The 21200-nt window shown below is 48.1% G+C and overlaps 1 protein-coding gene across 1 annotated transcript in view; it reads left to right on the plus strand.

The window, feature by feature from the left end:
• BACE2 (beta-secretase 2) overlaps positions 1–21200 on the plus strand; it is an 86999-nt gene that overhangs the window by 17325 nt on the left and 48474 nt on the right. Inside the window, exon 2 of the mRNA XM_019923162.3 lies at positions 16515–16603. Within this exon, the coding sequence (XP_019778721.1) occupies positions 16515–16603 (89 nt within the window). The remainder of the gene's footprint in view (positions 1–16514; positions 16604–21200) is intronic.

Consider the following 21200-nt stretch of genomic DNA (forward strand, 5'->3'; position numbering starts at 1 on the left):
GACTGGGCTCCCGACCCGCCTTCAAGCCAGGATGGGAAGGTTCCCATGGCTGCTGTTGGGTCCCGTGCAGGCCTGTGCTGACCCTCACTCCTGCCCCCCACTCCACGAGGGCCCTGCATCCAGCCTCCTCCCATGGAGCCTGGAGCGGTATCCCCTCTCCTGCTGGGCTCTGGTGGTGAGGACATCAGGGCAGCTGGTGATGATGACGGTGAGAGTGACACTTGTTTATGAGTCTGTCCTAATCTGTTGAGCCTTTGTATTCAGGCCTCAGTTTATTTGGTTTGGACAGTTTATTTGAATAGACTGAGATGCACACACTCAACCAGGTGTCCAATCCGTCTTCACCGCCATCTCCTCCTACCCTGGATCTGGATGTCAGTGTTCCCGTGCCCACGGGGTCTCGGATCGAAACTGCGTTGTCTGCAGGGTCTCAGGGCCTCACCCCCGCACTGTGCTGGCCTGGCCCCTGTTAGGAGCTGAACTGTGTCCCCAAGATCCATACGTTGAAGCCCTGACCCCCAGTAACCTCAGAACGTGACTGCATTTGGAGATACAGGGCCTCTGAAGAGTAATAAAATGAGGCTGTCAGGGTGGCCCTAATCCCATCTGACTGGTGTCCTTTCAAAAAGAAGAGATGAGGGTACACAGAGAGACACTGGGGAGCCCGGGCACAGAGGGATGAGCGCGTGAAGGGGCAGCAAGAGGGCTGACGTCTGCAAGCCAAGGAGAGGGGCTGCAGGAGAAACCAGCCCAGCTGACACCTTGATCTTGGACTTCCAGCCTCCAGGACTGGGAGAAGATGAATTTCTGTTGTTTCAGCTCCCAAGCCTGTAGTATTTTGTTCTGGGCGTCCCAGCAAACTAACACCTCCTGCTTATGTGCAGCTCTTGGTGGGGGCGGAATGCATCTGGCCGTTCCAGCTCTGGCCCCCGACCCCTCACTCAGATTCCACAGGTTTCCAGTGTCCCAGGCCCCCCGCTCCTTCCCATCCCAACATCTCGGATCATTTTATGTTGGCAGGAATGAGAAGGGGAGGACCTCCCGGGCTAGAATCGTCCCTGTGCTGCAAGATCCCATCTGGACCATAAAAAATACTTGTCCTGTGAAGTCTTTTGTTCTTCAGTAAATGAGTGTTAATATGGCGGAAACACACTGAACACCCACTGTGTGCCGGGCACTGTTCAGCTCTCTTCCTGCACTGAAGGTAGACCTACGAGAAACACATTTCACAGAATTAAGTTTCTTTGTTTTTCACAAATCGAGACACATCCACTCGGGGCAAAATCGGGACATTCGGGTGAATCAGAAAATTGCGGCTTCTTTTATAGCCAGTTATCCAAAGGCTAAGACCGTCTCGCTGCCTGTCCTTCGGAGCACTTGAAACCAAAAGGATTGAGATGTTTTGTACAAAACCTGGCACTTAAGCGTCTGAGGCTTTCAGCTGTGACTCTGATGGTCTCATCTCCATCTGGGCAGTTCATTGATCTCCAAACCTGGCAGCCTCCTCCAGGGAGAGAAGATTGAAGACTGAGCAGCTCAAATCTCCCTTTTGTCCAGAAACCAAGAGGTGTGGCGGGCGCACTCGTTAGGCACATATTAACACTTGGTGGTAAGGCTGCGAGACTCTTCTTTTAAATCAGAGTTCGGGAAATGGCGTGGGGAAATTTCTTTCCCAAGTCTGCACTCACACTCATTTCTGCAGGAAATCTATTTTGTCAGTGAAGGAGATACAGTTTGAGGTAACTTTGGTAGTTTCAGACAGTAATCTATATTTTCCAAACTTGCAAGCCCAGCCTTTTTTAGGATTGTTGTCAAGGATTAAAACTTGATTGTTTTAAAACTTCAGTTGGCTGCTAACAGAGGCCCTGATTGGACAGAGAAGGGTGTACTGGAGCTCTAAAAAAATCTTTTATCAAGTTCATATCCCACCTTTGTTCGATGTCGGCTTTTCTATACTCTTTAATGTATTAGGGAACTGTGAAATCATGTAATACAAGTTTTACTATGAATTATTTTCACAGGTCTTTGTGCTAAGTGGGCAGGTGTGACTGCAATTCAGTGTTTGCTGTGTGTATCGCGGCGTGGGTAATGTTGAGTTGACGTGTATGGAAATTGATCATTAGGTGATGTTGATTAGTGGATTGTTGGAAGTTCCTATGGAGGCTGGATATTAACTTTCAACGGGACCCTGAGAAGCTACCAAGGTGGGGAAGGGGCAGGGAGTCAGGTCATATGACCAAGGCTTGGAGGACTCCAGGCAGATGTACCTCCTGCCCACCCACCATCCCAGAGGAGGGACGCCATGGGCTCTATGTAGGGCACACTCCACCACACTTCAGATATTCAACAAGCTGCTTCATGGAAGAGGGCGTTGCTGCAGAGGGCAGGCTAGGTCTCCTGGGAAGCCGTGGGGACCGTGAACTATTTAGCTGACTGGAAACTCCCTGAGGACAGGCACCGAGTCCCTCTTGTTACCCCTTCATCCCAGGATGGAGTATCATGCCTGGCACAGGGTAGGGCCTTAAAAAAATATTTGCTGAATTAAACTGAGCAAGGAAGAGCATTCCAGAATGAATACCCTGAACCTGTGACGAGTTAGGGCATAAGGTAATGAGCTTCCCATCTCTGAGGCATCCGGCAGAAACCTGACCACCTGTCAGGGTGGTTCTAGACAGCAGTGCTACCTTACGGGGAGGCTGGACCACATCAGTGGTCCCCATACCTGGCTGATAATTAGTCATCTTGTTAAGTGCTTGAACTCCAGGCTTCATTCTCTGGATTGGAGAGTCTGTATATTTTTTTAATTCCTGGAGTGATTCCAGTGGACAAAACAATGACCCCCTAAGGTTCATTTCAATGCTTCAATTTTTGTGTTCCGTAACATCTAATCTCATGGCTGAGTTTGGTTATTGTTTTGTTAAGGCGGTTACTATAATTCATAAGTGACTAAACACATTCAATAAATATTTGATGTGCCCTGAATACTTGCCTGGCCCTCTTCTAGGCACAGAGGCTACAGCAGTGAGACATGGTAACAAGAAATCCTGCCGCTTCGAATCTTACAATTTAGTGAGGAAAGACAGACAAATTAAGTAAATGTACTGTATTTGGATGGGGGTAGAGGCTATGAAAAATATTAAACCATGGGCAAAGTCATGCTGAGAGTGTGACTAATTTGTATAGGTTAGCTGCGGAAGGCACCTTTGATTTGGGAGCTGAGACCTAAAGAAAGAGGGAGTGAGGTGCGTGGGGAAGGGTGTTGCCTGCAGGAGGAACAGCCAGTGCAAAGGCCCTTCTTGGGAAGAGCGTGTGCTTGTGTTAGGAGGAGCCCCAAGGGGTTTCCAGCGGGCTGTAGGAGAGGAGGTAAGAGAAAAGAGGGGGCTGGGATTGTTGTGGATGAGTGTGACATGGTTTACTAGGTAAATTGGGAGTTTAGTTTTGGAAAAGCCAAATTGAGATGCCTTTTGTAACATCCAAGGTGCGTGGTCCAGGAGCAGCTGAATCTGCATCTGGAGTTCAAGCAAGAGTTTCCTGATGGAGACCTGTATTTGAGAGCCACTTGGGTAGAGGAGATGTGTACAGTCTTGAGATTGGATGCAGTCCCCGTGGGATGGGTCTAGACAGAGGAGGTGGGCTCCAAGGATGGGGACTGAGACACCCCAAAACTTAGAGGCTGGGGAGAGGAAGAGGGATCGGCCAGGGCCCTGAGAAGCCACAGAGATGGGAGGAGACTAGAAGATGGTGTGTCCGGAAGCCGAGGGAAACAGAGTCGTGATCAGTGACAAATCCTACAACGGCCCCAGGGAGGGGGGTTTAAGGGTTGACTTAGGCATGTGAGGATCCTGGTTGATGTAGGGAAGAGCTGTTCCCACCGGGTGGTGGGTTCCAGTGGGAATCGGAGGAGAGGATTCGCTGTCAACTCTTTGGAGTTGCAGACACGGATGAGAGTCACAAGGAGTGCAGAGAGATGGGGCCGAGGTGGGAGGAAGATGTGGGGTGAAGAAAGTTGTGTGTCATCTTTCTTAAGATGGGAAATATCACAATCTGCTTATAAGGTGGCTGTGGTCCCGGTAGAGGAGGGAAAACCTGACGATGTGGAGGAGAGATGGGGGAGTTGGGGGTGTATTGTCCTGAGTGGTCAATGGGACGTGGGTCCACTGTCCGTGGAAAAGGCTGGAATTAGGAAGAGGTGGATCTGTGTCTACTTTTGCAGCATCTGTCATATTTGATGATGATACCCAAGAGCAGTCACATGTTTGCTAGAGATTTTGCCAAGGTTAATACGTTGCAGTTTTTTGTTTTTTTTTTTTTGCTAAGTCTTCGTTTCTCCCACCTCTAAAATGTTCTGGAAGGTTTCCGTGTGGCTGTTCTGTACCCTAATTAGGAAAACATCTGTATTTTGCCGGCATAGATGCAAAAGAGGGATGCATCCGTTATTTCTCTTCTGGGCTAGCATTCTTTCAAAATATCTGGACACCATAAATAATGTGGAGATTTAATGTCTTTCCTGAGAGGAATTTACTTGGAAGGGCTTTAAAAAATCTTTCCAGCAGAGAATGATATCTTTGATCGCCATATGCCTATTAAAATATTTTTTTTCCTCGTGGGTTTAATAAGAAGAAAAAAAACCCAAAACCTTTTAGGAACCTCATAGAAATGTCTGTTTCTTAAATGGCTGAACTGAAATTAGCGAAGGGTAGCAAATCTGAAAACAATGGCATTTTTGTTTTATACATTCCAAGTTTGGGCCTATCAGATCAGTATGCAAAGAGGTTCTGTAAAATGGAGGTACCATTTTAGATGTTGAGAAGATGTCGTCCTAAAGGCTAGGTCACAGCATTTGACACAGAGACGCATATGAGGAATCTTAGATTATCAGTCATTACCATTAACATACCCATGTACAGTCATCCCTGCTGCTAGAAGGTGTTTGTACCCTTGTGATACTTAGGACTTAAAGCACAATTTCTGCTTTCAAAGCACTTGATGATAGTATTGTACGTGTATGTTCACTACACGTACGTGGAGTTTATTTCAAATAAACTCCGAGAGGCTAACCTCGAAAAGCTATTTGGCCAGGTCAGTTTCAGATTCAGTGCAGTTACGATGCAGTCATTTGTATACTCAAATGCAAAATAATATGATTGGCAGTCCATTTCCCTATTAGGAAATTTACTTTCCTAATTCTTTTGTGTTTTACACAGTGTTAAAATTGATTATAGTACCCTGATAAATATCATCATAAGCAGGGGGAGTTTTTTTTTTCTTTAAGAGTGTTGATTGGAGTGAGACAGGGCTTAGAAATTAAACTTTTAATTCAGTGGAAAAACCTCAAACAAGTCAACTACAGTTATTTGTACTTTATTCCTCACCAGTCCTATAGCCAATTCAGCAGAGACTGAAACCCATTACAGAAGAGAAGGCTGGTCTTGGGTCTGAATGTTAGGTGATAAATTCCATAAGGGGCGCATATCTTCTGTCTCCATGGCCCCGGCACGTGGTCACCACTCACTAACTATTCACTGAAAAAGAATGAATCTTCCCAAGAAAACTGAAACAGGATTCCGAAGAGATATTTGTACACCTGCTTTCATAACAGCATTATTTACAGTAGCCAAAGTTGGAAGCAACCCAGTGTCCATTGATGGATAAATGGACCAAAAAAAAAGTGGAATATACGTACAACGGAATGTTATTCAACCTCAGAAGGGAAGGGAATTCTGACACCTGCTACAACGCGGATGAAACTTGAGGACATTTTGCAAAGCGAGATAAGCCAGGACAAATACTGGATTCCAGAGGAGTCAAATCTATAGAGACAGAAAGTTGAATGGTGGTTGCCAGGGGCTGGGGGAGTGGGGAATAGAGAATTAGTTTAGTGGGTACAGAGTTTCTTTTTTTCTTTTGATTTTATTTATTTATTTTTGGCCACACCACGTGGGATGCGGGATCTTAGTTTCCCGACCAGGGATCGAACCCAGGCCCCCTGCAGTGGAAGCCCGGAATCTTAACCACTGGACCATCAGGGAAGCCCCTAGTGGGTACAGAGTTTCTGTTTGAGATGATGCAAAATTCTGGAGATGGATGGTGGTGGTGGTTGTACAACAGTGTGAATGTCTTAACTCTGCTGAACTGTACACTTAAAAGTGGTTAAGATGCTACATTTCATGTTTTGTGTATTTTACTACCATTTACAAAATGAATCTTGATACCTAGAATAATAGTGAGGAGTAACCATTTTATAGTAATAGTAACTTGAAAATCTTGCCCGTCGCTGCAGTGAGTATATATGCTTTATCTTAATTTTTTTTCACATTTACTGAAAGTTGTTACAATAGTTGAATGTTGAGAGCCAGGATGAAGTTAATCCCATGTCTTTTCTTCTGCAAGTTCAGATCTGAAATGGCTTTCCATTCAAAGTTATCAACTCTTGAGCAAAAGGGAAAATTTAGTGAAACTCCAGAAATGTCTTGAGGGTTAAGACATTACGCCTTTGTTGAGAATCTGTTTAAACTCTTCTGAAAAATGTGCAGGAAGAACCGATTTTTAGCTAAAATGATGTCTCCTAAAAACCCTGGAAATGTGTAACGGGTTTTGGAGGGAGCGGCTGTAGTCATCTCTTTGGGGAAGAAAAGGCTGACTTACCCTCTGTTAATCACACTTTCCCTATTTAGCCCTTCCCCCCACAATCACCAAAATAAGGAGACAGACCTGCTTTTGTCCTTTTTAGTAGTGCTTTCTGAGAGGCAGTTCGGCGTGAGTTTTCCTTTCTGTGGGAAAAAGGATCATGTTTATTGGCGTCAGTGAATGAGGTCAATCCAGCCTTGTGACTCTCATCCGTGTCTGTTTAAATATCCGCTTTCATTCTTCAATCGGTGGGATTGCATTCTGCCAGCAGGCAGACTGTGTAAGCTCAGAGGCTGAGGGGAGCTCCGCAGCCCAGGGAGGTCCCTGGGGCCCTGACATCCTCCATAGAAAGGGCGCCCCTTGTGTTCTTTCTGCCTCCCTAGCCCGCTCCCAAGTTTGCCTGCAAAGAGGGAGGGGCTGGCCAAGCAGGTGGAAGCATCCAGCCCACCTGTCTCTGAATTGCCCCTTGCAAACATCGAGGTACTTTCTGGCTTCCAGCTCTTACTTCCAGAAGCTTGGTGGACGCGAGGCTGCTGAGAGCATCTCCCCTTGTAGCCCGTGATCCCTGGAGACTGTGCCGCCACGTGTAGCCCTTGGCAGACAACCAAGTACCTTCTTCAGGTGTGATGGCAGCTACCCTGTGAGCTCTGAGCCCAGAGGTGAAGTGGCTCCGGCTTCTGGCCCTGGCTCTGCTGGACCAGGGGCAGCCCTGGATGCGTGATCACACCCTTGGACTTGAGTGCGGATGTTGTCTCTAATTCTCAGCAGCCTGAACGGATGGCTGGAGCCTTGGAATATTAAGGGAAACAAACCCAGGGTCAACTCTCACCTGTAAGGATGAGACCCAACGATGGAGACCCCCAGGTGCAGCTCTGTTAGGGCAGTGGCCTTGGAGTATTGTTTTCTTTCTCAAGTGTACGCTAATGCTATTGCTACACCACTGTTAAAAATTGTCCTCAGAGCCCAGGAGTCGCTGCGACTGGGAGACCCTGGAACTCACTAAAACCCCGGGGAGGGCTTGGACCCTGAGAAAACCCAGGCCGGAGAGAGCAGAAACTAGCTGGACTTAAGTCTCTTGCGACAGGGTGGCCTCAGTGGTGTTCGGGCACCATTCATTCATTCAGCAAGCTTTATTGAGCACTTACTGTGTGCCAGGCACTGTGCTCAGAGCTAGCGACACAAAGACCCCGGGGTGAGCCAGGGAGGTGGAAGGGGAGAGGGGAGCATGAACAGTTTTAGAAACATTCTGGAAGTAGAATAGATAGGGCATACCGACTCCATGGTGGGGAAGAAAAGACAGGGTGAGCGAAAGCTGCATCCCTGGCTTTGGGATTAGAGCGTTCCCGGATGGATCTCTGCCTGGTTCCGCCAAGTGCAGGTGCCGCTGACACAGGGCATCCCCAAATGTTTCAGCGCATGGTCACGTCCCTCTCAGCATCACCTGCAGCAGGACCAGCCACGGTGCATGGGGAAAGGCTGCTAAACACACTGGGGTGCCAGTTCTGGAGCTTATGCACGTTACTTCTGGGCTGCGTCCACACTCGCTGCAGTGTGGAGACTCGGAGTGAAAGTCTGGTGGGGAGCTGGATGCGTGTGATGTTTGGCACAGTGATGTATTTGAGAAGTCAGCCCTGTAGCGAGAGGAAAACACGTCACACTGCCCCTCTCTGAGGAATTGAAGCACCCCAATGTACCAGGCACTGTTCTGGGTGTATCACACATACATGAGGGGCATCTCATGTGCCCCTCAGAGCAACACTCTATCATCTTACCTTACAGGTGAGGACACCAAGGCTCAGAGATAGTAGTTTACTTAAGGTTCCACGGCCAACAGGAGTGTCAACTGCAAAAAAAAAGCATAACGTAAAAGTGGAGAGTTATGTTTTACTTGGCGAACAAAACTGAGGACTTAAGTCTGGGACACAGCATCTCAGATGGCTCTGAGGGACCGCTCTGAAGAGGCAAGGGGGGAGCCGGGATATACAGGAGTTTTTGCAGCAAAGACCAGGTAGTCGGAACATCAAGATATTATTGTTAATGAAAGAAAACCAGACATCTCAGCTTAACGGATTTAGTGCTTTTCTCTGTATGGGAAGATGCAAGAGTCCGGGTTCACTGAAGTCATTCCTTTGATGTGCACCTCAGCTCCCTGGGGCCAGTACTCTGTGCTTTCTCATCCTGAGTTTCCTCAGGGGGCACCATCAAGGAGGCTGTGACGTGATGGCTCGATGGCTGTAACAGCCTTTGTTTACCGATATGGCAGGTGGTATTCTTCATTCACAGGAGGCTAAGCCAGGGTTCCAATCCAGGTCTAACAGACGCTAAAGCTGATAGTTTTCATGCCACTCTGCTTTAGAGAAAGTGCAGGGTGTATCCTGGGACCGCAGGTAGAAAGTGAACTTGAAACCAGCATCCCACGAATAGACATAGTTGCAGCACGTTTAAGGGCATCAGCTCTGGTGTGTGATAAAATCTCCCCCCCGCACCTTAGAAATCCGGCCTTTCCACTCATCCTAACAGGGATGGGTTGTTTGAAAAGTTAGGAAACTCAATCACAGAGCAGCCCCTCCCTCCAGTAACTGTCCCATCACCCCGGTGACAGGTTTCAGCTGCAGAGGTAGTGACAGCTCCCGTGTCCAGAAGGATTCTGATTTCGGGGTGACTTTTAGTCTCCTAGAACAAGGACCGCCACACTTAACCTTCCTACAGCCTACGACCTCTGCAGCCGGCCTCAACCTGCCAAGCCCTAAGCATTCAGTGGAAAACTGCCGCCACGTTCGGATCAGACACAGCCAGGCGGGTGTCCCTTCTCCTCCCAGCATCCTTTCGGCAGTTGAGGTTTCCCAGGAACCAGGGAAGCCATCCGCGGGTCTCTGGGCTGTGTTTTTCTAGCAAGAGCCCCATCTGCGAGGAGGAAGCACGTGCACACAAACACACACACACACACATGCACACACACAGAGCCTGAAAGGATTGTATAATCAAGCCCCTCGTAGCTAACTTCGGTAACATCTGTTTGTGTTAAGGGGAGCCCTTTGAAAATGGTTTCTTTTTCCTTCTCTATAAAAACAACCTTAATTTTAGAACGTGGAGAAATGGCGCGTGGCAATTATTTTTGCTTCCTTCAACAAGGCGTTTTGAAGTAAAACGAGATTCATTTCCAGAATTGAAGCCCCAAGAGACCCTGATTAACACGATCAGCACCTACAATCCCATGTCACAACTGTGGGCACACAGCCCTGCGGAGCCAGGCCGCCAAGGACCCCGCCGCTGTGCATTCTGCTTGCTGGCAGACTTCAGCAGATGGGCTGCTAATGTAATTAGGAATCGTTGTGTTAAATGAGCCATTATTGAAATTATCTGCTCATTTTCCTATCTATTAACCTGCTGAAGAAGAGGCAGCGATATCTGAGAGACCTCAGGCTGCTAATCACTAACTAGACGTGGAACCAGTGCTTCTCCTTAATGCCGCCTTTTTCCTTATTACAGCAGAATTAGCAAATGGCTTTCTGTGGGGTTATTGCCCAGTGCATCAGCCGACAATTGAGAACGGACAGTGGGAGCCATGCACAATCTGGAGGTTTCCACAGGTGGTGAACCTTGGGGAGGGAGCCCCTCCGACAGACGTCTGGTCTCTCTGGGGCACAGGAGGCAAGGCTTGCGTGAGTCAGCCTTCCCTGTTCCTCTCCACCCGGAGGCACTGGTAGGGGCAGGGCAGCAAGGCAGGAGGGAGGAGAAGACTAATACAAGGCAGCGCTACGGGGAATCCTGGAGGTGGCGCAGGGCACACTCAGAGCCGTCCGCCCAGGGATCAGGATGTGGGGGCTTCATCCGTCAGCTGTGTATTTGGGGTTCAGGGCTGCGCCCAGCAGTGAGCGTTCATTCCTGGGCACCTCAGGCCTGACGTGGATGCTGGAGGGCATCTTTTTCTTTTTTCTTTTTTTTTGCAGGTATGACTAGGGCTTTACTGGGAATCAGACAGGGCTGGGAAGGGAACACACTGCGCCCTGGATGCTGGAAGAGCCCCAGCAGCTGGAGTGAGTGTGGCGTCAAGTGGAGGCACCAACAAACTCCCCCCACCCCATCATTTTGTTCCTACCTCTGGTTAGCCTTGGATAATTAAGAGGCAGCGTGTGATCATATAGCAACTGGGAAGTTAAGTTAGCCACTCTAGCCAATTCTAGAAAAGCTAAATAAAGTATGTGCACAAGTGTATCGGGAATTCGCCCGGTGAATTCTCTCCAGCTTCTTGGCAGGCTTACCGTCTTTATCAGCTTTCCACTCCTAGGTGGAGTTCATGTGTATTTCCTCCCCATCTTATGGACCAGGTGATTATCGAATTCCTATCAAAGGTAGTCATTATGGAGATTGTTCCAAAGACTAAGAAAAAGGGCTTTGCCCTTGAGCAACTTACAGGCTCACAGAGAGGAAACCTGTGCACCTCGGAGAAATGAGAGGCCAGTAAAAGACATCAGACAAGGGAGGGGGCCAAAAATCAGGCCACGGCTGTCAGAGGAGAGGAATGGATCAGGGCCGCCACTGAAAGGCCTCTTGGAGGACGTAGGACTCTGCCTGGGTCTCAAAGACAGCACTGTGTGTGGTTTGTAATTAACCTCCGCTCGCTGGCAGACAGCAGGAGAGGTGGCTCATAATTGTATGAAAACAAAAGGAGGAAAATAAAACCCCATAAGATGTGCCATTTTAAAAACAAGCGGCTTCCCTGGTGGCGCAGTGGTTAAGAATCCGCCTGCCAATGCAGGGGACACGGGTTCGAGCCCTGGTCCGGGAAGATCCCACATGCCGCGGAGCAACTCAGCCCGTGCGCCACAACTACTGAGCCTGTGCTCTAGAACCCGCGAGCCACAACTACTGAGCCCGCGTGCCACAACTACTGAAGCCCATGCGCCTACAGTAGCCTGTGCTCCGCAACAAGAGAAGCTGCCGCAATGAGAAGCCCGCGCACCACAACAAAGAGTAGCCCCCGCTCGCCGCAACTAGAGAAAACCCGCGCGCAGCAACGAAGAACAAATGCAGCCAAAAATAAAAATAAATAAATTTAAAACAAACAAAAAAACAAGTAAGCTTTGTCTAGGCAGAGCAGGGCATGGCGATATAGAGTCCTGATGTCCCCTAAAGGAATCTTCCTGGAGAATCTGTTAGCTTCAAATCGCTCCAGAACCGGCCCTGGCCAGAGGTTCCTTGGAGTGTCATGGAGTTTGTGGCAATGGCCACCGAGGACTGACCTCTCTCCCCACCTCCTGCTGAAAGTTGCATGTGTGATCAGCGCTAGCAGTTATTACTCGCTTCATATGACTGAATTTACTCCTCACAGGCATCCTGTGAAAGAGGTCAGTGGCCCCCTTCCCGCACGAGGGAGCAGAGGAACAGGACAGGAGGACGACGTGGTCTTGGTCCCAGGCCTTGTGTGCTCCGTCACTGCCCAGCAAAATGAAGAGCCACAGTGACGTGAGGACAGGACTGCCCTCCTGACATGGAGAAAAATCTGTCCACCATCAAAAGCCGTCCGGTTCCCTCCCAGCAGTAACTTGTGCATAATGGCTGTCCTTGTTTCATGATTATTTTATAAAATTGCGTTCGGCAAGTTTGAGTGGGGCTGCTAAAACTGGGGAATATTGTCAAAGAAGCATCCTGCAAAGAAGAAAGTCTTCACTTAGAGGGTAATGGGATTTTCACACTTTGTCTTCTGGAAAAGGTCATCTGAGATCTTTTGCCCTCTCCACATTTTGTGTAGAATTGGTCAGTGGATAATGCAGGTTGCTTTTATAAGTGAATAAACACATTCCGTTTGTCTGGAATGTGCATTTTTCCTATATTGTTTATTTTTAACATCTTTATTGGGGTATAATTGCTTTACAATGGTGTGTTAGTTTCTGCTGTATAACAAAGTGAATCAGCTATACGTATACATATATCCCCATATCCCCTCCCTCTTGCGTCTCCCTCCCACCCTCCCTGTCCCACCCCTCTAGGTGGTCACAAAACACCGAGCTGATCTCCCTGTGCTATGCGGCTGCTTCCCACTAGCTATCTCTTTTACATGTGGTCATCTCCATTCGGTGGAAGTCTCTCAGTCCCCCACTTTTTCATTCATTCAACAGCTGTTCATTGAGCACCTAGGTCGCCCTGGGCACTGTCCAAGGTGCTGGATGGAGAAAGGCTGGTGAGCCTCACGTGGGCCCCACTCGCATGGGGGTGCCCTGTGCTTGGATGTTCTCTGGAGAAGACAGGCTCCAGTGTGAAAATGATGCACAGTGGGGACCTGCTTCTTCCATAAAAGAGCCCTGTGGTTGGCAGAAAGATGGGAGCAGTGAAAAGCCAGTGACCATCAGAATACAGGACGCTTGCTCCTCGTGGAGACAGATTTTTGTCTGCGTTCCTAAATTCTGGAAGAAATGGCACGTGGGTTCTACAGGAGGCTGCTTAGTGTAGGGCAGGAAGCGGGGACTTGCAGCTCTCGGAGGCCTTCCTGCATTTCTTGTTGTAAAGCAGGGATGATGTTTCTTACACACTTCTGAATCATTTTCAGTTGTGCTTCGAAAGTGCGAAGCATATCCCGCTTTTGTTTGTATTTTCAGTGTCCCTTTATGGGGCTGAGCGACAGGCTCTGTGGTTAGACTGTTGTGTGTACTTGGAGCTGAACCCAAGGAGACGGGAAGTGGTGTTGGAAGTTCCCGGGATAAGGACGCAGCAGGGCATGTGCAGCGAGTGAGTGGAGTAGGGGTGAGGCATCCAGAAGACTTCTGCACCCTGAGCCTTTGCCTGCCAGTGGTTTCAGGGTGGATGCTGCAAAATTTATAGGGCAAGCGACTGTATTTTTTTTTTTCCTTTGCAGTTGAGACTAGGACTTGCAAAGGGAAAATCATGGCCCTGGCGCGAGAAGTCAACGTGAGAAAAGTCCGTTTCCAGGTCATCGCACAGAAAAAAGGTGTGGGCAGCTCAGAAGCATTACTTGAAGCCCAACTCAGAGCATTTACTGCTCTCTAGAAATCCATTCCTTCCCTGGCTTTGTGGCTGCCTCATGTATCTGGGCCGTCTCTCGCCTCAAATCTTATCCTCTAGGTACGGCCGAGGTGGCGACCAACTTGGTCGAGCCGTGACTCCAAATTGAATTTTCTTGAAAGCTGTCTTGTGCTGAAACAGCTGGGGACGAACGCCTGGCCATTAGGAGTCTTCTGTGTAAAATAATGCCGTCTATGTTCGCGTGTGACTTTCTGTTTTGTGTCGCCTGCCTCTGCGAGGAGGGGTAACGTGCAGCGTGGCAGAAGCGAGGACGGGAGTGTATAAGAGGACTTGGTTCTGATGTGTGATGCGGAGGCTGTAGGTGGGATTCCACACCCAGGAGAGCAGACTGAAATGTCTGCAGGGAATGGGGCCATTGTGCCCAGGACAGCGGTCCTGTGTCTGCTTTGCCTGGGGCTGGTTGTGCGGGAGCATCGTGTGTGGATGTGGAATGCCAGCCTGGGAATCGGCCGTCAGGTGGCCTGGCCTTTCCACGGGCATCCTGCTGGGCTGTTGGGTGCGTGTTTGCCAGTGAGACCCAGGAAAGCCTTGTAAAAACGGCCTGCTTTCATGGCTGCCGTGAGCCTGGAATTCTGGGCTTTTGGGGTTTTTTTTCCTTTCTTCTTCATCTCTCTACTACCTTCACCAGAGCAACTTTAAAAGCTCATCTTGCCTTCAGGAACCTTTTCAATCCAGGACGTGGAGACGGCACTGAGGACGCAAGGCCGTGTGAGTTACACATATTATTAGGTCAGCTTGGACTATGTCTGCTGTGAGGACAGAGTGAGCTTTATTCCAATGATGGGTGAGGCTCCGGCCCTTGCTGAGTTCCCACTGTCCATATGTGATATTGTGATTTATATGAAGAAACACATTTATACAAAGAAATATGTATTTGGTCTTTGTCCGAGTTCCTGGCTCAGGGCTCCTGAAACCCTTGGGACTTCCTGGGTGATAAGGGGGATAAAGGTGTCTTTTGTTTCTCATAACAAGTCCCTTCCAACCGCACCTGCATCACGTCAGTCAGCTGGCTGTTGGAAAGCCCTGAAGGATGGGAACCAGCCCTGAGAGTAGAGAGTTGCAACTTTCAGCCTCATTTCCAGGGAGCGGAGACGGGTTGGAGGTTGAATCAGTCACCAGTGGCTAATGATTTAATCAGTCATCGCTACAGATGAGGCCTCCATAAAAATCCTGAAGGGCAGGATTAAAACAGAAAATGTGACAGAGGAAGTGATAGGATTAAGAAAAATGTGTATAATTGGATGTAAATGAGATAAACCCATCTCTTAAAAGAATTGAAGTTAAGGAGGTATTTTTAAAAACATGCAGAGGGCTTCCCTGGTGGCGCAGTGGTTGAGAGTCCGCCTGCTGATGCAGGGGACACGGGTTCGTGCCCCGGTCCGGGAAGATCCCACATGCAGTGGAGCGGCTGGGCCCGTGAGCCATCCAGAGCCTGTGCTCCACAACGGGAGAGGCCACAGCAGTGAGAGGCCCGCGTACCGCAAAAAAAAACAAAACAAAACAGAAAAAAAACATGCAGAGATTCTGATATGAGTGCCCACTGAAAATCAGAGCATTTAGAAGCAGCAAGAAAGGGAGAACTCTGCCTGGTAGGACTATCTGGCCCAGCCCCATGGACCTGCAGACAGATCTCCACCTAATTTTCCTTGTTACCAACTGTTCGGTGGTACATGCGAGGATTCCTCGGCATCCCCATTTCCCCTCCTGTAGAATCCAAGTTCATGCAGATTTAATTGGTGCCCTTGGAATGTTTATGTGAAATTCAGGTGAAGCCCATTCCAATCCAGGTTGTGGCTTGGGAGATCGGGCTGTTGAACATCAAATATTTGAATGGAGAACAAGATAATATACTTTTTTAATTGCGTTCTGTCTGAAATCTTTCCGAAGCCTCTGTCGTGAGGCCCTGCAGCTTTTCTAGTGACTGTGTTCGTAAACGGAATTAAGAGAATTCATTTCCCAGAGTTACGAGGCATAAAGGGGCATTTATCGTCTCTCTATTCAGTGCGAGAAGCCCCAAAACATGTTGAGCAGAAGAAGCTGGACCTTCCTCTCGCTCCCCTGACAAAAACTCCACATGATTCCATTTATATAACGTCCAGGAACCGGTGAACTCAATCCCTGGTAATAGGATTCAGAAAGTGGTTGCCTCTGGGAAACAGGAGGGATTGACTGGAAAGGGGCAGAAAGGGACCTTCGGGGAGTAAGAGGAATTCCTGTATCTTGGTTTGGGAGAACACCATGCCAGAGCGCACCAGTGAAAAATCCAAGATCTTCTGTTTTTATTTGTGTGTAAATGCTAGCTCGTTAAAACTAAAAAAAAAAAAAAAAAAAGAAGTGGTACCTCTGACAGGTGTTCCTAGGTGCTATGCAGCAGAGATGAGGGATGCCCAGTGCCAGGACGAGTCTGGGAAAGCATCCTGGACGTGTGGAGGGAGAGGAGGGGGTGAATCAGGATTTCCAAGTGAGATTGGAAAGGCAGGAGGAGGGCTACCCCAGCCAAGTGACAAACCCAGCCAAGAGCCCAGGGTGAGAAAGGGCTCTGCCTGGTTACCAGGTGCCAGCAGCTGAAAAAGGAAAAATCCCACTTATTCCACTGAATTTACCTTCGTTTAAGGTTGAGTGCCTCTCTGAGGCTAAACTGATTCCACCTCGCCCATGCGAGCTTCACGACAGACTGTGTTCAGGGTTCAGTTTTCTAACAGCTTTTTAAAGATATTTCTAATCGATGTAAGTTTTTTCCAAGTAATACATTGTTCTTGGTACTTAATTTTTAAAAGAAGTAGTCAAGAGTGTTGCCTTATTCAAGTAACCTGATGGTTTCTCTGTTTGTCCTTTAAAAATAAAAGCTGCAGATACTTGTTGACACTGGAAGCAGCAACTTCGCCGTGGCCGGGGCCCCGCATCCCTACGTCGACTCATACTTTGACACGGAGAGGTGAGTGATGGGTCCGTGCCTCGCACGGCCGGGCTTGGGAGCACCGCATGAACACTTCAGAACACACTGGGAGAAAGTCACCAAAACGCTGTTTCATTTTGAGGGGGATATATTCATGTATGTATCTGTGTGTGTGGAGGTACCTGTGTACGTGCACATGGTGGTGTGTGTATCTGTGTGTGGTGTGCAGGTGTGGCACGCGTATGTGCGTACACACATGTAAACCTCCATTCCAGATGACTCCACAGGAGGGTTCTCCTAATAACCTGGGTGTGTTCTCATGAGCGCCGCTTTATAGAAACTCAGTCAGACAGCAGTTTTGTAGTCAGACCTGAGTCGCAGGGAGGTGACCCTTTGATGTTTGTTGGGCCCCTCTAGCCCTAACTTGGAGGTGCGCCTGAGCCGGGCAGGGGGCATTGGAGGTGAGTGTGAGACTGTTCCGGGCAGCAGCCTGGCGTTGCTTGGAAAGCCACCTTTGCATCGCCCTGAAGATTGGTGGCATGGGTCAAGGTGTGGTTCACTGAAACACTTTCTGTGCCAGGAGGTGTTTCTGACAAGAGGAATCCATGACTCATTGGAAAGGATGTATTGTGAGCACAAAGCCCTCAGGCCTGAGGCTGCAAGCTAGCAGCTGTGGGCAGGGTTGTGAGGAAGTGTGGAACCCAGATAGAAGTCTCTGGAATAAGACCAGACTGCGTGTCCAGGCGCTGGGACTCGTGCATGTCACTGTTCATCTCTGAAGGGGCCCATGGAGTCAGAGTCACTATCCCCCGGGTATCTATTGCTGCCCTAATGCTGTGCACATTTTAATTTCACATCTATTTTTGTGACCCTAGAATTTAAACGAAACAGATAAGGCGAGTAAGCTGACGTGTGGTTTGCTTTTTAGGGTCGTGAGCTGGTATATCACATTTCCCTGCTGCAAATCTTCTTCGTGTCTTTCCTTTTTCACTCTCCCTACCCACAGTCTTTGGTTCTGGGGAATAAACCCCAACTTCAGTTGCGGGGGGCAAAAAAAGGAAGGAAACATACGAGGGAAAGTAACAACTGGGAAGGTTCAGCAAAGCCCGGGCAGCGTCAATAAGGCAGGAGACGTTATACCGAAGTGCTCATCTCTCTTCTGCCCGTGCATCTTGGTCTCCATTTTGATGGTACAAAGAGCTATGGTCTCCTGTGTGTCCAGCTGGAGACAGTGGTAGTTGGTGCTACATGGGCCCCTGGGGCTACAGTGATAGCTGGTTGGCACCTCCTTCAGGGAATCTGTAGCTTAGTTTATGACTCAGCATGTTGATAACCTTTAATCACTGAAATTCTGGATGAAACTCCTGGCTTGTGATTGCTTTGTGAAGATTAATATGTGCCCTGAAGTTGTTACTGTGACCTCAGATGCCTGGAAATTGGGGCAGCGGGTGTGCAGCCAGGGGAAGGAGGTTGACTTTTGATCGCCGGCTGCCCTTTGCCCTTTCCCACTCAAATTGTGGTTTGTCTAAATCCTCTGCCCCAAACAGCCCGCTCCCCTCAACCACTTCATCATCGAACAGAAGTCAGTCCAAACCTCTCATTTTTATTCACGTAGCCCAGGAGGTCCAGGAACCAAGAGACTGCCCCAGGTTCAGGCTTCTAGGACAAGAGGTCCCAAACTTGAGCCCTGGCACCCCCTCTATAGAGTGAGCGCTTTGTAATGCCCTGAACTGAAACGCAAAGGTAGTGTGACTCATCTTCATATGTAATTCTAAACGCACTGATGCAATATGCAGGAGTTTAGGGGTGCGGGGTAAAAGGAGGGAATTCACAGGAAGGTGATGAGTACCTCTATGTGTAAACACCCTGGGTAGGATACACATGAAGTTGGAGGGTGCCTGAGGCTGTGAGCATCCCCACAGACATGCAGCGCCCAGTGCAGACTGACAAATCGGATTAAAATAGACTCCGACGCCCAGAGCAGCTTGGTTTGGTGATGTGAATTTCCCAGATTGGTGAAGAATCTTAGTAAAGTTTCCCCCTGAAAATATCACCTTCCTCAATTTACACAGTAGTTGCATTCCTAGAAAACGCAGTGTATCTTAAACTATGTAAAAGATGTTTATCCTGGTGGCAAGGCAATCCCAGCTCTATGTTTTTTCCACTACAAGGCTCTTCCTAGTCTACACATTCACGCCGTTTCCCCACGCCTACTGGGGGCTCTGCCTGCCGTAGAGACAGAACAGACATCCCTGGAGCTCAGTTACATCTTTAACAGTTTTCCTCCCCAGAGCAATTTTGTTTTCCATCACGCGTCTGTGGACACATGATACAATACAGCAACGGTACAGCACAGTAAAGCCAAGTTCGGGTCATGTGTGTATCCACTTTATAGATTTAAATGTGTAAATCTAACACCACGGGTGGATATTTCCTTCCCAGTAGGTAAGTGGCGCAGCCAGGGGTCAATAAAGGTCAGAGTGTGCTTTCGACCAGGTTACCCTTTTGCTATGCAGATGCAGTTATGGAAATGTACAAGGGTAAATAATAGTCAACATTACAAATCCTGTGTACAGTGTCATTCAATAAGTGTACAGTATTTAATCGATGGTAGACAACGGGCTGTCTTTCTCATTTGCCTTCGACTTTGTTCATGGTTGTGTTGAACCATGGTTCTCTTTCAGCCTTCAGTGGGACACATCCTTCTAAGCTTCCTGCTAGCCAGTTTGGGGTTCAGCTGGCAGATGGCTTTTGTCTTTCCTACTTAAAGGTGGAGCTCCTCTGGCTCTTTTGCAAACCTGATTTAATGTGAAGACTCCTGGGAACGTGCATAGCTCCCAGCAGGCCTGCCCTCCTGCTAATCCCACAGAAGAATTCCGGGCTCCCTCCCAGCTTTCTGAGCACTCAAGGTTCTCATCTACTTCTCCCTTCTGAGCAAATAAAGAGAGACGTAGCAGAACCTGCCAGCTTTCAGAAGCCCCAGACTCCCTTGCACTGTCAGCTTCCTCCCATTGGCACCTCCGTCATTCAGACTTCCACCTGCTTTCCTTATTTGCAAGTATTGTTGACATTTACTTAATACCTTTAAAACATGACCCATTTTGGACCCCTAGCCCTGGTACTGCCTTTCTTTTAAGGAGATCTCTTCTTCAATAGGGCTATCAGGTTTCTTCCTAACTGAATCAAAAGTAAAACGTCACATTTCTGAATTTTAGGCAAGTTCTCTTCCTAAACAGCATCCCTACTAACACATGTGTTTTGTAGGGTAAATACTTGCTTAAATTTATAGTAACCTTTCTTTCTCTCCTTTCCTCTGTTTTTTTCTCCGCGCTTCTCATAGGCTTATGTCAACACAGATTTATCATTATAAAGACATGAACTATAATTTACATAGTAAAGTGTGTAGGATTAATTTGTCTGATGCTTTCAGCTAACTTTAGAGTTGGCCTAAGGTACACCTTCCACCATGGGATTTGATGGAAGCCGAGGGAATGTTCTACGTCCTTTCTCAATTTTTGACAAAGGTTTCTTTTCTGAGATGCAGCTCCCTGCCTTGTGATGTTTCTGTATTTGCTTTGTCCCTCTGATCTCTCTTAGTTATAATAAGGTTTCTGGTTGGGTTTGTCAGCCTCTGATTCAAGTCCCCCAGTCTCTGGATATTCAGGTTTAATGCTTCCTGAAACATGTCCCAGTAATTGGAGATTTGACTTGGGGTACTTTGACAAGATCTCTTTGATTTGTGGAATCAGACATCAGGTTACCATTAGTCATTTGTGTAGCTTTGTCCCACCAGAAGCCCTCTTTTCATGTTGGTGAATGTTCCAATGAATTACTATATAGCAAAAAGACTATCATGTATTTTTTTTAGATGTACTTCTTTTTTAGCGAGTAAAATAGCCTCCAGTCAATTGGCTTCATGAGAGAGTCAAAAGACTCATTCCCCCTGACCTTATACTAATCTTTTCAGGAAATTAAGTCTATTTTCATTAAAAAGCTTCCTCCTCCTATACTCCATCTGGGGTGAAGCCCACAGAGTAACTGTGGCAAGAGAGCAATTTCTTGTCCTCAACTGATGCTTGTAAGTAGAATTGGGATACTAGAAAATTACCAGCTAATTTCCTTAAGGAGGCTGAACTGGAGCCTTGAGACCCAGTGCCTCATCTTTCCATGTGCTGATGACAGACATTTTTGCCTGATTATTTAGATAATTTCTTGAGCCTGCCCATTGCTTGCCTGTCCAGGAGAGGTCTTGCCATATTGGAGCCCTGAAGCATTTGCCATTGGCGAGGACGTTGATGACGCTCCAGGATGGATGGAAGTCCCTGGGCTGTCAGTGGCCCCGTTTACTCTGATCTGGTCACTTCCAGACCTTAGAAGAGCAAAATGGGTATCTGGTCACCCGGTCCAGGCCAGCTATCCCCAAAGGTAGACCCAGAACTGTGAAATGTGTGGAAGAGCCCCGGGGAAGTCTCTGGGCAGAGTTTTCCAGGAGACTCAGCATTCCCTGCGTGGGGTGGCTTGCGGGAACCAGAGCCGACCCCAGGATTCAACTCTTTTGAATTCTGCCCTTTCACCTTTTCACTGTATGTTCTCTGGGTTTCTTTAAAATAATAAAATGTTCTGTGGTTCTTTTCTC

The sequence above is a fragment of the Tursiops truncatus genome, chromosome 4 (genome assembly GCF_011762595.2).
Source record: "Tursiops truncatus isolate mTurTru1 chromosome 4, mTurTru1.mat.Y, whole genome shotgun sequence".
Lineage (NCBI taxonomy): Eukaryota > Metazoa > Chordata > Mammalia > Artiodactyla > Delphinidae > Tursiops > Tursiops truncatus.